The following is a 16335-nucleotide window of genomic DNA, read 5'->3' as shown; positions in this document are numbered from 1 at the left end:
AAAAAATCAATTTAAAAAAAAAAAGTAAGTTCTGGAAGAATGTAAATGAGAGCAGCCATATCTGTTTTCACTCGTCGTTATAAACCGAGTGACACATGTGCTAGTAATTATTTGTTTAATAAATGAAAGAGAATCTGCATAAAGAGTTTTGAAAGGATATTAGTGGGGGGGGGGCAGGGCATGGATACAAAACACTTTCTGCTTCACACAATTCTGTACTTCTTAAAATAAACATGTACTTTTGCGTAGTCAAGGGGAAAACCAGATTTTAAAACCAAAGTATAGCTGTACCTCAGCCATATTAAAATACTTACTAAAGAGGGTTTACATTACAAGAGTCATTCATATTTCAAAAGAATTCCCTTCATTATATTTAGGGTTATACAAGTTTAGAAGCTGAAATTTAAAAGAAATTGATTGGAAACGAGGGTAAAATACTTTCTGCTCTGAATAAATATTAGTAAGAATTCATTTTTTCAAAAGCATTTCTCTTCCTGCCTGGAAATGTCTTTTGTACCTCAGATATGTTACAAATGCCATTCTCTGCCTGGACCACTCTCCTCAAGCTCCAACCACTAATTTCTAGGCCTCTCATCATTTAGGCCTCAACTTTAGCTATGTTTCCAGAGACCTTCCCTGACCACCCTGTAACCCCATATAAATACTATGTTCATCTCCTTCACTATATTAACCTATTTGTAATTATCTGTTGGTTTACTTAATTTTTGTCTCTTACTAGAATGTAATATTTAAGAAGCAGTATAAAGCATATTCAGAGAACTTATTAAATTCAAGTTATTCATTCAAAAGTACACTTATTGAGGTAGCGTTCTAGGAGCTGAGAATATAGAAGTGAATAAAGAAGACCAAATCCTTGTCTTCATGTAGCTTACATTCCAATGGAGGGCGACAGACAACATACAATAAATAAGCAATACAATAGGGTTTGTTAGGTGAAAAGCGTGATGGAGAAACATAAAGCAGGGGGGGGGTGGGTAGAAAAGGCATGCTGTGGGGGAGGTATAATTTTCAATAGGTTGGACAGACCTCACTGAGGTGTTAACTGAGTCAAAACTTTAAGGAAATAAGAGCCAGGCAGATATCTGAAGGAAAAGCATTACAGGCAAAGACAACACAAAGATCCCAAGGCGGGAGCATACCTGGCACACTCACATTACTACAGGACCAGGGTAGCCTGAGAATAAAGTGAACAAGGAGGGGGAAATAGGAGTGGGGTCAAACAGGTAGTAGACACAGACTGGTCATACTGGATACAGTAAGGGCTTTGGCTTTCACTATAAGTGAAATTCAGACCCCATTTGAGAGTTCTGAGTGGAAACATGACATTATTAAACAACTAGAGGCCTGGTGCATGGATGTGTGCAACAGTGGGGTCCCTCAGCCTGGCCTGCAGGCTGACACCGGCTCTCTGACATCCCCCGAGGGGTCCTGGATTGAGAGAGGGTGCAGGCCAGGCTGAGGGACTCCACCAGTGCACAACTGGGGCTGGGGAGGGACTGCAGGAGGGCTCCAGGGCATGTCCAGCCATCTTGAGCAGTCCTGATCAGCCAGACCCCAGCATCAAGCCAACCTACCAGTCAGAGCGTCTGGCCCCTGGTGGTCAGTGTGCGTCACAGCTATTGGTTGAATGGTTGAACAGTCGGACACTTAGTATATCAGGCTTTTATTATATACGATTACTCTGGCTAATGTGTTGAGAATAAACTGGGGGAATGGGGTCAGCAAGGGTAAAAAGCAGAGGGACCAGTTCAGAATTACAGGAATCTAGGTGAGATGATGATGGCTTAGATCAGGGTGATAGTAGTGGGGAGGTGAGAAGTAGACAATTTCACATATGTTTTGGAAGATAATAGATTTCCTGATAGAATAGATAAAGGGAATGTAAGAACAGAGGAGTCACCAGTGATTCCAAGGCTCCTGAAAGGATGGGATTTGTCATCAACCGATTCAGGAATGCTAATAACGAAACTGAAGAAAGATCAGGAGTTACATTTTATGTACATTAAATGTATGAATAAAATATTAAGCTTCACCAGACTTCCAATTCAAATAAAGTCATATTAATATCAAGAACCCAAAGGTCCTGTTCTTACCTGGAGGTACCTGAGTAGGACCTCCTGAACAACTCCCATAAACACATACAAACCACCCTCAACACTCTTCTATAGACAGACAGACACAGAGACACATATTGCTACTGCTCATGCCCAAATTTCAGAGGTAAATTCATAGCAACAACTACTACACTTTCTGCTCCAACATCTAATTGTTTCAGTCCAAAATAGAAGGCAAACAAACCAATTCAAAAACCTCGCCCAACACTTTAGCCAAAACAAAATCTCCTGAGCATATCAACCCATGAAAATAAAGGCCCATATGGGTCACAACCCACCATCTTCTCAGCCAAACCTATACAAAGAATTGCAGGATGGGGTTTAAAAAACAAACTACTCATTACCAAAAAATTCAGATTCATTAGGTGAAAGTAGGGTCCTATCTTCCACATTTTAACAAGAGTCCCAAGTTACATAGCAGGTTTGAGAACCAAGGACTTTAAGATCACCTGCAATAGAAGAAAGTCACTTGTCTATATACTAAGTTCAAGGGTAACTTTTCTGTGGTTGTTGGTGGTAAAATTTAAAAAATATCTTACCCTTGTAATTCTAATATCAATAGTAGTCACCAAGTATTAGCAAGAGAAGACACCCCCTACCACCACCACCACTGTCAAACCAATCTTAGACCCAGGTCTATAATTATGACAAAATATGTAAGCCACAATCATGCTGTAGGCAGAGAAGATAAAGAAACCAAGAGCAAGTTTACCCACAAGGTCTCCTAGATTTAGAAATCTTATTCTTTAAGGAAACATTTATAAGGAAGAGGAGATAAAATCACATGAGCATCAAAACCATTTTCCTAGAGAAACACTTAAATCACCACTTTTACCCAATTTCCCAATTTCCAAAGGCATCAAAAAAGTGTTCATAGTGAATGAGAATTATTCAATGCTGAACTCATGGTCCCTCACACTTTTCACAGCATAATTTTCTTGCCTAGCCTCTCTTTGTGCCCACACAAGTCTATACTTTTTTATCTCCCACATCCAGACTTTTGCTTCCCAGTTTTTAATCACTCTTTAAAATTCATCTGCTCCTCTAAGTCCTCTAATTAAGCAGAGCCTGATCTAGATATATCACTCACCCCCACAGAGCCTGCAAGATTCCCTACATTACTACCAGATGGATTCAAGTATACTTGTATAGGCCTGTAGGCACAGGAATAGACACAGAGCTGGTCAATCTTTATACTGCTTTCCTTTAAATTATAAAATCATCAAGGATGGATACCAAATCATTACATTACGTGTCTCTAGCGCAGAAGGTGCTAACTTGTGTACACAAGATATATTCCAGTGTTTTATGAAAATGTCCCACAGATACCTCATGTGCACCCCAGAGTTCAAGTTACCTAAAAGAAAAGATAGCAAATATGACTCTGGATACCTTTTCAGCTCTAGGCAGTATTCATGTAATTTATACTTTCAACCCCCAAGAGTGGAAATAGTCAGTGAATTAAGCAGGCACTCACTTAAGTGAGCAGTAAGATGTGAATAGGGGAAAGAAAATGAAAGGCTAGCTTTGAAATATCTCTGCAGTGTCTCCATTTCCTGGGAAGATACAAACCAGAATAACTAGATCTCAAGTTATACAACCTACCAGATAGATGCTAGGCAGATCCTAACACATCATGAAAACAAAATTGAACAAAACAAAACTTGCCTTGAAAGCACCAACCATATTCTGAGGTCATAGTTAAATCTGAAAAGTGTGAGACTTCCCAGGACTCCAGTTGCTATGCTCAGAGAAAGGTGGGAAGGTGACACCAGTTTTATTTTTCTCACTATTATTTCCAGTAATAACAAAATAACATATATGGAAATCAAAAGAAAAAATTTAATTGAAACCTAACAACAGATCAACCTATTTCCAAATTTCTACAGACTATACCAGTCTGTAAATTATATATACATTATAGGCAGAGACTGGTGTACCAAAGAACTCAAGAAAAAAAAACACTTGTTTATAAAATGTACTTTAATAACTAGTTTCCAAAAGTGAATTACAATTACAGTAGTGCACACACAGAACTAATAAAAAATTCCTTAAGATAGAGCAGAAAGAAACAAAATAGTCTAAAAAAAACAATTCCAAAGATTAATGAAACCAAGAGCTGATTCTTTGAAAAGATAAACAAGATTGGCAAACCTTTAACCAGACTCATCAAGGAAAAAAGAGAGGAGACCCAGATAAGTAAAATCAAAAATTAAAGAGAAGTAACCACTGACACCAAAGAAATACAAAGGATTGCTAGAAAATATTAAGAACAACTATATGCCAACAAATTGGACAATCTGGAAGAAATGGAACAATTCCTAGAAACATACAATCTTCCAAAACTGAGTCAGGGATAATCAGAAAATCTGAATAGACCGATTACAACTAATGAAATTGAAGCAGTAAAAAACAAACAAACAAATAAAACGCTCCCAACAAACATAAGTCCTGGACCAGATGGCTTTACAGGATAATCTTACCAAACATTCAAAAACTACCACCTATCCTTCTCAAACTATTCCAAAAAATTCAAGAGAAGGAAAGACTCCCACACTCATTTTACAAGGCCAGTATTATCCTATTTCCAAAACCAGATAAAGATACTACAAAGAAAGAAAAGTATAGGCCAATATCCCTGGTGAACATAAATGCTAAAATCCTTAACAAAATGTTAGCAAACTAGATCCAGTAGCATATTAAAAAGATCACACTCCATGATAAAGTGTGATTTATTCCTGGGATTCAAGGTTGGTACAATATCTGCAAATCAATTAAATGTGATACATCACATAAACAAAAAGAAGGATAAAATTCATATGATCATATCAATAGACGCTGGAAAAGCATTTGATAAAATCCAGCACCCATTTATGATAAAAACTCTCAGCAAAGTGGGAACAGAGGGGACACACCTCAACACAATAAAGACCATATACGATAAACCCAAAGACAACATCAAACTCAATAGTCAACAAGACATGGACATTTGCTTTCACCACTCTTACTCAATATAGTACTGGAAGTCCTAGCCACAATAATCAGGTAAGAATATAAAGCATCCAAATTGGAAAGGAAGAAGTAAATCTGTCATTTGTATATGACATGATACTATATAGAGAGAACTATCTAAAAATTCCACCAAAAAACTACTAGAAGTGATAAATTAATTCAGCAAAGAAGCAGGACACAAAATAAATATCCAGAAATCATTACTGGTGCATTTCTATATACCAATAATGAACTATCAGAAAAGGAAATGAAGAAAACAATCCTATTTATAATTGCATCAAAAAACAACCACCACCACCTAGGAATCAATTTAACCAACAATGTATAAGACCCGTACTCAGAAAATCATAAGACACTGAAGAAAGAAACTGAAGATACAAATAAGTAGAAGCATATACCGTGTTCATGGATAGGAAGAATTCATTGATAAAATGTCCATATTACCCAAAGCAATCTATACATGCAACACAATTCCTATTGAGATACCAATGGCATATTTCACAGAACTAGAACAAATATTCCAAAAATATATAGGCCACCACAAAAGACCCTGGATGGAGCAGCAATCTGAGAAAGAAGAATGAAGTTAGACAAATTACTCTACCTGATATCAAACTATACTACAAGGTCACAGTAATCCAAACAGCATAGTACTGGCATAAAAACAGATATAAATCAATGAACAAAATAGGGCACCCAGAAATAAACCCACACCTTTATGGTCAATTAATATTTGACAAAGGAGGCAAGAGCATACAATGGGATAAAGACAGTCTATTCAATAAACGGTGTTGGGAAAATTGGACAGATACATGTAAAAAAAAAAAAAGAAAGAAAGAAAGAAAAGAAACCAGACCACCTTCTTATACTATACACAAGAATAAACTCGAAATAAAGACTTAAATGTTAGACTTGAAACCATAAAAATCCTAGAAGAAAACATAGGCAGTAATATCTTGGACATTTCTCAAGCAATATTTTTTCTAATGTATCTCCTCAGGCAAAGAAAACAAACAAAAATAAATAAACAAATGGGACTATATCAAACTAAAAAGTTTTTGCACAGCAAAGGAAACCATCAACAAAATGAAAAGACAACCCACAAAATGGGAGAACATATTCGCCAATGATACATCTGATAAGAGGTTAATATCCAAAATTTATAAAGAATTTATATAATTCAACAACAAAAGAACAATCTGATTAAAAAATGGACAAAGGGCCCTGACTGGTTTGGCTCAGTGGATAGAGCGTCGGCTTACGGACTGAAAGGTCCCAGGTTTGATTCCAGTCAAGAGCATGTACCTTGGTTGCGGGCACATCCCCACTATGGGGTGTGCAGGAGGCAGCTGATCGATGTTTCTAACTCTCTATCCCTCTCCCTTCCTCTCTGTAAAAAATCAATAAAATATATTTTAAAATAAAATAAAATAAAAATAAATAAAAATTAAAAATGGACAAAGGGCCCTGGCCCACACGCTCAATGGTTAGAGAGTGGGCCCCGCCTACCTAAGGGTCTTAGTTTGGTTCCCAGTCAAGAGCACTTACCTGGGTTACAGGTTCAATTTCCAGCCTGGTCTGAATGCTTGTAGGAGACAACCAATCTCTATCTCTCTCTCTCCTTCCTTCCCTCCCTCCCGCCCTCCCTCTTCCCCCCACCCCCCACACACACTCTCTTTGAAAATCAATGGGAAAAAATATCCTCTGTTGAGAATTAACCAAAAAAAACTCTAAAAAATTGAAAAGGTGCTGAATAGACACATCTCCAAAGAGGACACACAAATGGCCAACAGACATATGAAAAGATGCTCAAAGTCACTAATCATGAGAGAAATGCATAATAAAACCACAATGAGATATCACCTCACACCTGTCAGAATGGCTATCAATAAATAAACAAACAACAAGTGTTGTTGAGGATGTGGAGAAAAGGGTACCCTAGTATACTGTTGGTGGGAATGCAGATTGGTGCAGCCACCATGGTGGAGAGCAGTATAGAGTTACCTTGAAAAATTAAAAATGGAACTGCTTTATGACCCAGCAATTTCACTTCTGGGAATATATCTGAAGAAATCCAAACCATTAATTCAAAAAAATATGTGCACCCCTATGTTCACTGCAGTGTTATTTACAATAGCCAAGATTTGGAAGCAGCCCAAGTGCCCATCAGTAGATGAGTTGATTAAAAAAAAAAAAAAGCTGTGGAACATTTACACAGTGGAATAGTCGGACTGAAAAAAAGAAATCTTACCTTTCTGTGACAGTATAGAATAGATAGATCTGGAGCGCATTATGCTATAAGCCAAGAAATAAGCCAGTTAGAGAAAGACAAATAGCACATGATTTCATTTATATGTGGAATCTAATGAACAAAATAAACTAACAAACAAAACAGAAACAGACTCATAGATACAGAGAACAGAGTGACAGCTGTCAGAGGAGAGGGAATTCGGGGGCTAGATGGAAAAGGTGAATGAATTAAGCAAAAACAAAACACAAAAACACCTCATAGACAATTGTATGAAGATTACGGGGGGGGGGGGGGGTAGGAAAGAGTAAAGAGGGGATAAATGGTGATGGAAGGAGACCAGACCAAACTTGGGGTGATGAACACACAATATAATACATAGATGATATATTATAGAATTGTACACTTAAAACCTATATAATTTTATTAACCAATGTCACCCCAATAAATCCAATAAAAAATAAATTCCTTCTGAAGCCACCTCCTACCAGAATGGGGCCGAAAATCTTCCCACCTAGCTGATGAAGGCAAAAATATATCAAAACTAAACAGCCTAGAACTATATCTGATTACTTATGGGAAAAAAATTCTGTAATTATCTCATTTATTCAAAGGAGTAAAATGATAAAAGCTGTTAGAATATGAAAGTGACCTACAAGGTTGGGAATTTAGTTGATTCTAATAAAAGTTTTAGCAGATCTTCAAAAAGAATTTTCTATCTTAAGCCTCCAACTAGTAAACATACCTCTCAGATTCACAGTTCTAGACAATGGCAATGAACTGGATAATTTAGCACTAAAATTTTTAATAACTACTATCCTATTAACTTTTAAAGTGGAAAGCATGAATAGGCTTCCTGGGGGCATGCACCATCTTCCTTGGTGGGAAAGCACCCCATTTCTGTGCAGCCTTCTTGACTCCTAACCTCCCAGATACTTTTCCCCCCATGATATTCAGGCTGGTGAAGAAAAGAATCATCCCTCATGCTGCTACTGTCCTTTATAAAAGGAAATCTCCCATGTTTCTGACCTTATGAGTAGACTAGCAAACACACAGGATATAAGATGCCTGTAACATTTGAGGAAATAAAACTATTTGGCTTCTTCTTTGTGCTTAGTATGGAGAGAGAAGAGAGAGAACACACACACACACACACACACACACATCTTCTGTAAGTAAAGAGAACAGGGAAGACTGACAAACCAGGGGAATAAAGGCAGCAATATCTTATAGTGTACTCAAGTCAATTCTGAAATTCAACCAAATGTGTGGCTCACTGCCTAATCCAACATATACATCTGGTAATAATAAACACTGATAAGTCATAAACAAAAAGGGCTTTCTTAATTCAAAGACTCCACAAAGTATTGGTAACATTAACATTTACATAAAACACAAGCAAGCAATTTGTGTAAAATAGATTTTTTAAAATAGTATTTAAGTTACTAAGAAATAAAAAACTGTTTGATATTTTATTGCGTAGTCTTCAAAAGACAAAAAGCCACTATCTTTGATTTGACCAAGTTACAAATCTGGTTTCAGTAGAGAGAGAAAACATATTGCCTCTATTTAATGCAAAGGACAAAAAAGATCATCACTGCAAATCATAATGTTTTGGTTCATGATGAAAACAGGAAACAGACAGGCTGCCCAGGTATAATTATGGTTATAGTCTAATGTGCCTTCAGGTTCAGCCAAGAATTAAAACCCAGTGAAGAGGGTAAGGAGAATTTACTTGCCTCTACCTTGCAACAGAAGGCAACTTTTAATAATACTCCCAGCAACATGTTACATAACCAACAGTAAACAACAATCTGATTCAAACCTCATTAGTAACAACATTCTGCCACTGTCTCCCACTGAAATTAACAGCTGACTTTGCCAGAGGGAAAAGAAATGCAGCACATATCAATCTACCCATTTCTGTGGCGCCTACCACAGTGAACCAGACAAGTAGATAATACTACCAAATCTACACAGATCCTACGAAAATTATTTTATTCTTTTCTTTTCCAGTTCCCTGCTCTCTTCCTCTTTTAAACCAGATGATGTCATATGGATTTAAAATCTAAGAGGAAAGTCAGTTGAGAAGATGCATCTAACTTTTACACTTAAGGGACGAATGGGTTTTTGTAACAAAAATAAACGAGACTAGTTTATGCCATAACAGCAGCTCTGTGAAAAGGTAAGGCACACGGAGGGAGTAGCAATTAGAGAGGAAGGAAAGGAGGATGCTGACAATCATGCAAACAATCATAAACAAAAATTAAATTAAAAGTTGAAACTAAAGACGTAGGACTTTTATGAAGGTTACATGTTAATTTGTCTCTTATGAGTTGTTTTGTATTCTTGTAATCTCTTCGAGGAATAAGAGTTAGCAAAGGAGTAAAAAAAGAATATAAAATAATTTGTCCAAATCCAAAAATAATCCCTAGCTTAACTTGGAACCCACTAATTTCCTAACACTATTCGGACCAATAAAATGTGAAACTATATTACAGTGTGTCTAGCTATTGTTTTCTGGTATCAAGCAGAAATTTTAAACTACTTGGATGTTACTATACCTACCGGGACTAAAGGTTTTCAACCTTTCAACTTTCAAATTAACGTTAAAAACTAATCCACTCTGGGTAATTTGGGCACTCTAAGGAAATTTAAGTCCTGTACTCTAGTTTTTAAAACAATTTTTTTTAAGAATTTAAAAAACAACAACACAGCAACTCAAGTACCCTTTCCTCTCAACTTCTGTGAGGCCAAGGCACAACCTCCACCTATCCCGCCTTTGGTGCTAGATAAGAACACTTTTGGTAGTAGTGCTAGGCAACAGGCATGATGTGGCCAACCCAGCCAGACTTGGAAACTTTTTCCATAGAAAGATAAGGTAAACAAGATATACTTAGCGCCACACCCATTTCAAGGCACAGGCGGCCAGGAACGCTCTGCCGCCCCCCCCCCCGCCCCTGCCCCCCCAAAATCTCCAGCTGGTCAGGAAACAATGTCTCTACAATCAAGATAGAGATCTGGCCCAGGGTGTTCAGGCATTCCTCACCTCCAGGCTGGCCTACAGCTTCACTCTCCAATGCCATCAAAACCAGAATGGGAACATTTTGTTGGGAAGCGGGCAAACGTCCAAATCCCCGACTATCCTCGTCCCAGCTCTTTTTGCAAACCAAACTCTGTTTTGGCTACTGAGCATGCTCCAACTTAAGACGGGCGCCACATGGGAGTTTTCAAAGCTTAGGCTCCAAACTCCACGTAATAACAGCAGCTGAAAGGGGAAGAAAGGAAAAGGGGGGGGGGGGGGCCGGAATATGAATCTTAAGTATTGATACCGAAGCGAAGGGCCCGGGCAGGGGCTGAATACGACGAAGGCAAACTCGTTGCTTGGCAGTGTCCGTGCAGCTATGCCTAAGTTTCACGCGAAGGGGAAGAGACCTCTGCAGCGGTGAACACCGGCATGGCAAGTGGCAGCAACGGGTCCAACACCCAGCTGAGTGCAGGAGCCGGTCACAACGGCCCCGAGTGTAACGCCCACCGAGAAGCGTGGATCCTTATCTCGGAAACACAAAGCGACGGCGGCACGGGTGCAGCCAGCCACCGGGCAGCTCTGCAGCGCCGCTGACCGGGATGCTCCGCCGAGCACGGCAACCGCGCGGGGCGGTGCTCGGAGGAGGAAGAACCACCCGATCCTCTGGACAGAAGCGGGGCCGCGGAGCCCCTCGGGGGCGCCCCCCACGCCTCCCTCCCCAGACCCGCGGTCACGCCGGCGCAGGACCAGGGCCCGCCTCCGCCCCGCCTCAAGCCGCCCCCGGCCGCGGGCGAGGCCTCCGTAGCCGGACGGGCCGCCCCGTCCCCGCCCGCCCGGACCCCAGCAGGCCGGGACTCGGCCTACCTCCCGCCCCGCAGGCCGGGCGGTTTCTGCTGCGTCCGCGCCGAACGCCCCGCCTCGGCCCGAGGCCGCCTGGAGCGCCCAGCTCGGCCCGCGCCCCGCTCCCGCTCCCGCTCGCGCCCGGGCCCCTCACTCACTCTCCGGCCGCCGGGCGCACTCTCCCCGCCGTCGCTGCGCTTCCCCTCGGTGCAACTTTATTAGCAGCTCGGCCGCGGGACACGCGCACGGCGCCCGCTCGCCCAGGACCCGGATGAGGGAGGGAAAGAGCCGAGGGCACCCCTTTCCCCCAACCCCCCCGCGCGGAGGCCGGCGCATGCGCGTGAGCACCGAGTGACCGCTGCGGCGCGCAGGGCGGGCCGCCTCCCCGCCGCTGGTGGGGGCGCCGCGCCCGCTGGGCTTGCAGGCACCCCGGCTTCTCGCCACGGGGCCGGCCCAGAAGTGAGAGTCGGACCCGGCCGGGGCCCAGTTCATTGGAGCGCTGACCCCGTATTCCTGAAAGGTGTCGCGTGTGATTCCCAGCCCGGGCACATGTCTAGGTTGTGGGTACAATCCCTGGTCGGGCGTTTATGTGAGGCAACCCAAGAGTGTTTCTCTCTCTCTCTCTCTCTCTCTCTCCCTCCCTCCCTCCCTCCCTCCCTCCCTCCCTCCCATCAATAAACATATAAACATATCTTCGGGTGAGGATTTTAAAAAAGTGAGAGTGGGCTAGCTCCCACCCCCACCATAGCCCCTATTCCTCTCCACTAACCCAATCAACCCACTTTATCATAAAGCAATTGGCCTCGACATGGACACTTGGAGGTGTACCCAGTGATAGATAAAGAGCAAATAAAGACATCACCAGATGCAACTTTGCTATTTTTATTGACTTGTATAGGAATCTGAGTGAAGACCATCCTCTGAAAAAGTAGCTTTTCAGAGGTTCCCAGCCTGCAGGTCGCGACCCCTTTGGCGGTCCAACGACCTTTCACAGGGGTCGCCTAAGACCATCCTGCATATCAGAGATTTACATGACGATTCATAACAGTAGCAACATTACAGTTATGAAGTAGCAACGAAAATAATTTTATGGTTGGGTCACAACATGAGGAACTGTATTTAAAGGGCCAGAAGGTTGAGAACCACTGCTAGAACAAGCTCCTGAGTATCTTCTTACAGCTTCGTTCTAGATGTGGGGGTGGGGAAACCCCTCCCATATGGAAATCTTGGAGCCTCTCCTATCCCCACCCTTGCAGGCACATCCCTCAGGGAGTTCAACCCCAGTAGCTCAAGATCCCCAACCCCTCCACCTCCTGGGGGCAGGGGATATCCTATGGGGAACCGAGCCCCTGGACAGGTGGGGACACAGAGCAGAGGCCATCCATAGGCTGATACCACTCTGTTCCATCTCCTGGGGCAAGAGCCTAACTCTTTCCTTAGCACCTGGGGCTACTCCCAATGCTTTCCCAATCCAATTTCCCAAAACAATCAGTGTCTCCAATAACCTGATAGTGTACCACCTAGGGCAGAAGTGGGGAATGTCCTGCCTACTGGCCTATAAAGCCTGAGAAATCATTTGGTCTGGCCCTGTCAAGGTATTAGGGGTGAGTTAATTAAATCTTTGACCAAATATAGCAGGCTAGTTTTTAAGTTGATAATTTTGCATGGCCCATTAAAAATATCCAAATGGCCCTGGCTGGTTTGGCTCAGTGGATAGAGCGTCCGCCTGGGGGCTGAAGGGTCCCGGATTCGATTCCAGTCACGGGCACATGCCTGGGTTGCTGGCTCCATCCCCAGTAGGGGATGTGCAGGAGGCAGCCAATCAATGATTCTCATCATTGATGTTTCAATCTCACTCTCCCTTTCCCTTCCTCTCTGAAATCAATAAAAATATATTTTAAAAAATATATATCCAAATGGCCATTGGCAGAAAAAGAGTTCCCCACCCCTTACCTAGGGAATCCAATTTGGAGAGTATTAGTGAAGAAAAATTTTTAAACAATTGTTTTTATCTTAATAGTTCAATACCCATTTTCTAATATTCCACTATAAATAAATACATCCTTTTTAAATAAATTAATCTGTTTTTTAAAAAATGGAGCCCTTTTTAATACTTTCATACCTTAATTTGATCCATCACAAAATCCTATTAACTCTATCTTCAAAATTATTCCCAATCTGACCTTTTGTCACCAGTCTCCTGCCACACTGCCTGAGCTAGGATCATCTCACCTGACACACAAAGTGGTCAGTTGCTATTCTGCTTCAGGCTCCTTCAGCCATTTGTTTCCACTGTAAAGAGACAAAGCAAATGTTGCAGAAATCTGCCTTAGGGTGGCCATCTCAAATGTGGCCAGAGGCCTAGTAAGGCAGTGCAGTGGGCCAGGCTGGGAAAACGGAGGGCCCCTGCTCTGATCACAGGGAACAGTTGCTTTTCCATGCCAGTCAACTGTCACCACAGGGAATTGAAGGAATCAGGACCCAGTGTTGGCAGATCTTCTGATTTTTCAAAAACAGCTGGAAATCTGGATTCTAATGCAAAAATTTCAGTTTTACATGTTAGCAACTCCTTTCATTTTTTCTCTCTTTGTCACTCTCTTTCTTAGACATTCAGGAGACCAACTCTGTACATGCCAAGCAAAACAAATCCATGGTCCCGATTTAGCCTGCTGGACATCAGTTTGCAATCTCAGGTCTGCATCTTAAACCTCTTTACTACATCATAAACTTTGTGAAAGTAAAGTCTGTGTACTTTAACTCTTTGTCACACTCACTGATTATTTGTTGTTAATTCAGAATTTTCCAGTCCTTGGAAGGCACATATTTCTGGAGCCTGCATGGGTTTACAACTCCCAGAAGTGCCTATAACCCTGCCTTGAAGGATGCTTTTTTTTTTTTTTCCAGGACTGATGTTTGCATAGTGCTTTGTTGAACAGTATAAGACATAACAATTTGGTTTAAATGTTTTGTACACTAGAGCCACTTCTTACTTCAAACAGATAGTAAAGTCCTTCTCAAAACAAACTGTTTGCTGTCTGACAGTCACTGCACATATGTAAGGAACAATTTGTGATTACAGGATTTCTTTTGACAATCACATTTAAAATCTCAACGCCAACACTTCTGTTTCCTGAACTGTGTGTCCACATATTGATCGAATCATCCAGAGACTCGACCTCTCCAAGTTGCTATGTGGGCTCAGCTTAGGTCTTAAATTGCAAAAGATGATAACCTAGAAGAGAGGAATGGAAACTTTAGCAGCACAACAGCTGCCCCCAAAAGGACTGAGAAATTATCCAGACCTCACAGGGTATAGAACATCAGGCAGATCACTAAATATCTATATCGTCAGAAAGATATCAAGCAGCAAATGAACAGGCCTGCCAGAACCAGAGGAATGGAGTAAGGAAGTCACTGTTCTGGCCAAGCAAATGGGATTTAAAAACAACTGTAGAATAGGATGATCTGAGCAGATAATCAGTAGGGCACCAAAACAGATGATCTGCTTTTCAGTTTCGCATTCGTCTGATCAACAACATCAAATAAAAGATAAATACTCAATTTTACTTTGAGAAATCTATTTCTGGATAATGTAAGCTTGTGCTTTCAACCAAGGGTGCCTGTGCACATACTTGATAATGTTTGAAGACAATGTTGGTTGTTACACCTAAGAGGGAGGTGCCAGTGGCATCTACTGAGTAGGCCATGGATGCTGCTAGCATTTTACAGCATACAGGACAGTCTCCTTCTACCAAGAGTTATTCAGCCCCAAATGTCAATAGTGCTGAGGTTGAGAAAACCAAATAGTTGTGTGTGTGTGTGTGTGTGTGTGTGTGTGTTTAATTGGGTTGATGTTGGGGGGGGGGGGGCGCGCGGGCGGAAATGGGCCTTTTCTTTGAATTTTTCCAGTAATTGTTTTAATCATTTGGTGGACAGAGCCAGCCTAAATGTTGACTTGGAGAATTTTTTTTTAAGAGAGAAAAGGAGGGAGAAAGAGAAAAAACACATCAATATGCTGTTCCATTTACTTAAGCATTCATTGATTGATTCTTATGTGTACCATGACTGGGATCAAACCCACAACCTTGGTGATAAGGATGCCGTTCTAACCAACTGCACTACCTGGCCAGGGCCAGAATCAGCCTAAATGTTTAGTCCATGACCTACTCCCACTTGAATTTTCCAGACCCAGAAAGGAGGTAATTTTCAGGAAATATAAGATATGAAAACTGGAGTACTTAACTCAGCCTTTCAATATTTAAAAATTTTATTTTTAAATATGGGTAGTTGAAGCAAATTGGTTTTGGTTTCATATCCTTAATAAATATGTCAATTCCACCCTTCGCTGAAGCTTAGAAGATCCTCCCTAAATGACCAGTACACAGCCAGTAAAACTGGAAGGATGTGATCATGTTTGGAGCGTTACCCAGCATAGAAGGATCAGTGAATGAATGGCATCAGGGAGACTCATAAAGGGTCTGGTAGCCACCTCAAAGACTTCTCACTTCCCCAGACAGTTATGGCAAGTGGACATCAGAGTAAAAAATATCTGTTTGTATGACTCTTCCAGACAGTGTCCTGGAAACAAAGCTGCCTTTTCAAGTTCTGGAAATTCTATATTTCAACTGCCAAACTACTTTACCCCAATCCCTACTATCAGAAACAGTGCAGGAGCAAGAGCTAATCTAGGAAATGTTATGAGAAGAGTGAGCTTCCCAAGAAATGATGTGTGCAAAGACATAACTCATGATCCCATCGTAGAGAGAGAAAAAAAACTCATTTTACAATTTTCAAGAGAAACTCGTGTTAGTTTTTAACAGAAGGAGCCAAGTTCCCGCCGCCAGCCAGAGAATACACGGAAAGGATTTCATCCAATATTTGAAAGGATTTTTCCAGTAAAATTTGAGTGTTCTGATGTGAAATGTTTCCTTAATAATCTACGGACCCTTATTTTCACAACTCAGAAGCTGAGAATCTTACTGGATTGAAAAAAGGAAAAAGAAAGTAAAAGAATGACAGCTCCCTCCACCAGAAGCACAGCAATCTCACGGCCACAGACACTTGAAGCTTCA

The 16335-nt window shown here is 41.3% G+C and overlaps 1 protein-coding gene across 5 annotated transcripts in view; it reads right to left on the bottom strand.

Moving 5' to 3' along the window:
* Nucleotides 1-11741, bottom strand: part of SMAD5 (SMAD family member 5) — a 45029-nt gene extending 33288 nt beyond the window's left edge. The window contains exons 1-2 of one of the 5 annotated variants that reach the window (XM_059698454.1): nt 11422-11741; nt 3383-3492 (exon numbers count right to left, since the gene is read on the bottom strand). In XM_059698454.1, coding sequence (XP_059554437.1) covers nt 3383-3492; nt 11422-11599 — 288 coding nt within the window. In that variant the 5' untranslated portion in view covers nt 11600-11741. Of the gene's footprint in view, nt 1-3382; nt 3493-10444; nt 10664-10727; nt 11148-11421 lie in introns of those variants that run through there. The other 4 variants (XM_059698448.1, XM_059698453.1, XM_059698449.1 and 1 more) reach the window with 4 other exon arrangements.
* Between the last annotated feature and the right edge of the window lie 4594 nt (nt 11742-16335).

This window comes from Myotis daubentonii, chromosome 5, assembly GCF_963259705.1.
Source record: "Myotis daubentonii chromosome 5, mMyoDau2.1, whole genome shotgun sequence".
Lineage (NCBI taxonomy): Eukaryota > Metazoa > Chordata > Mammalia > Chiroptera > Vespertilionidae > Myotis > Myotis daubentonii.
This window is presented reverse-complemented; position numbering and strand designations above follow the sequence as displayed.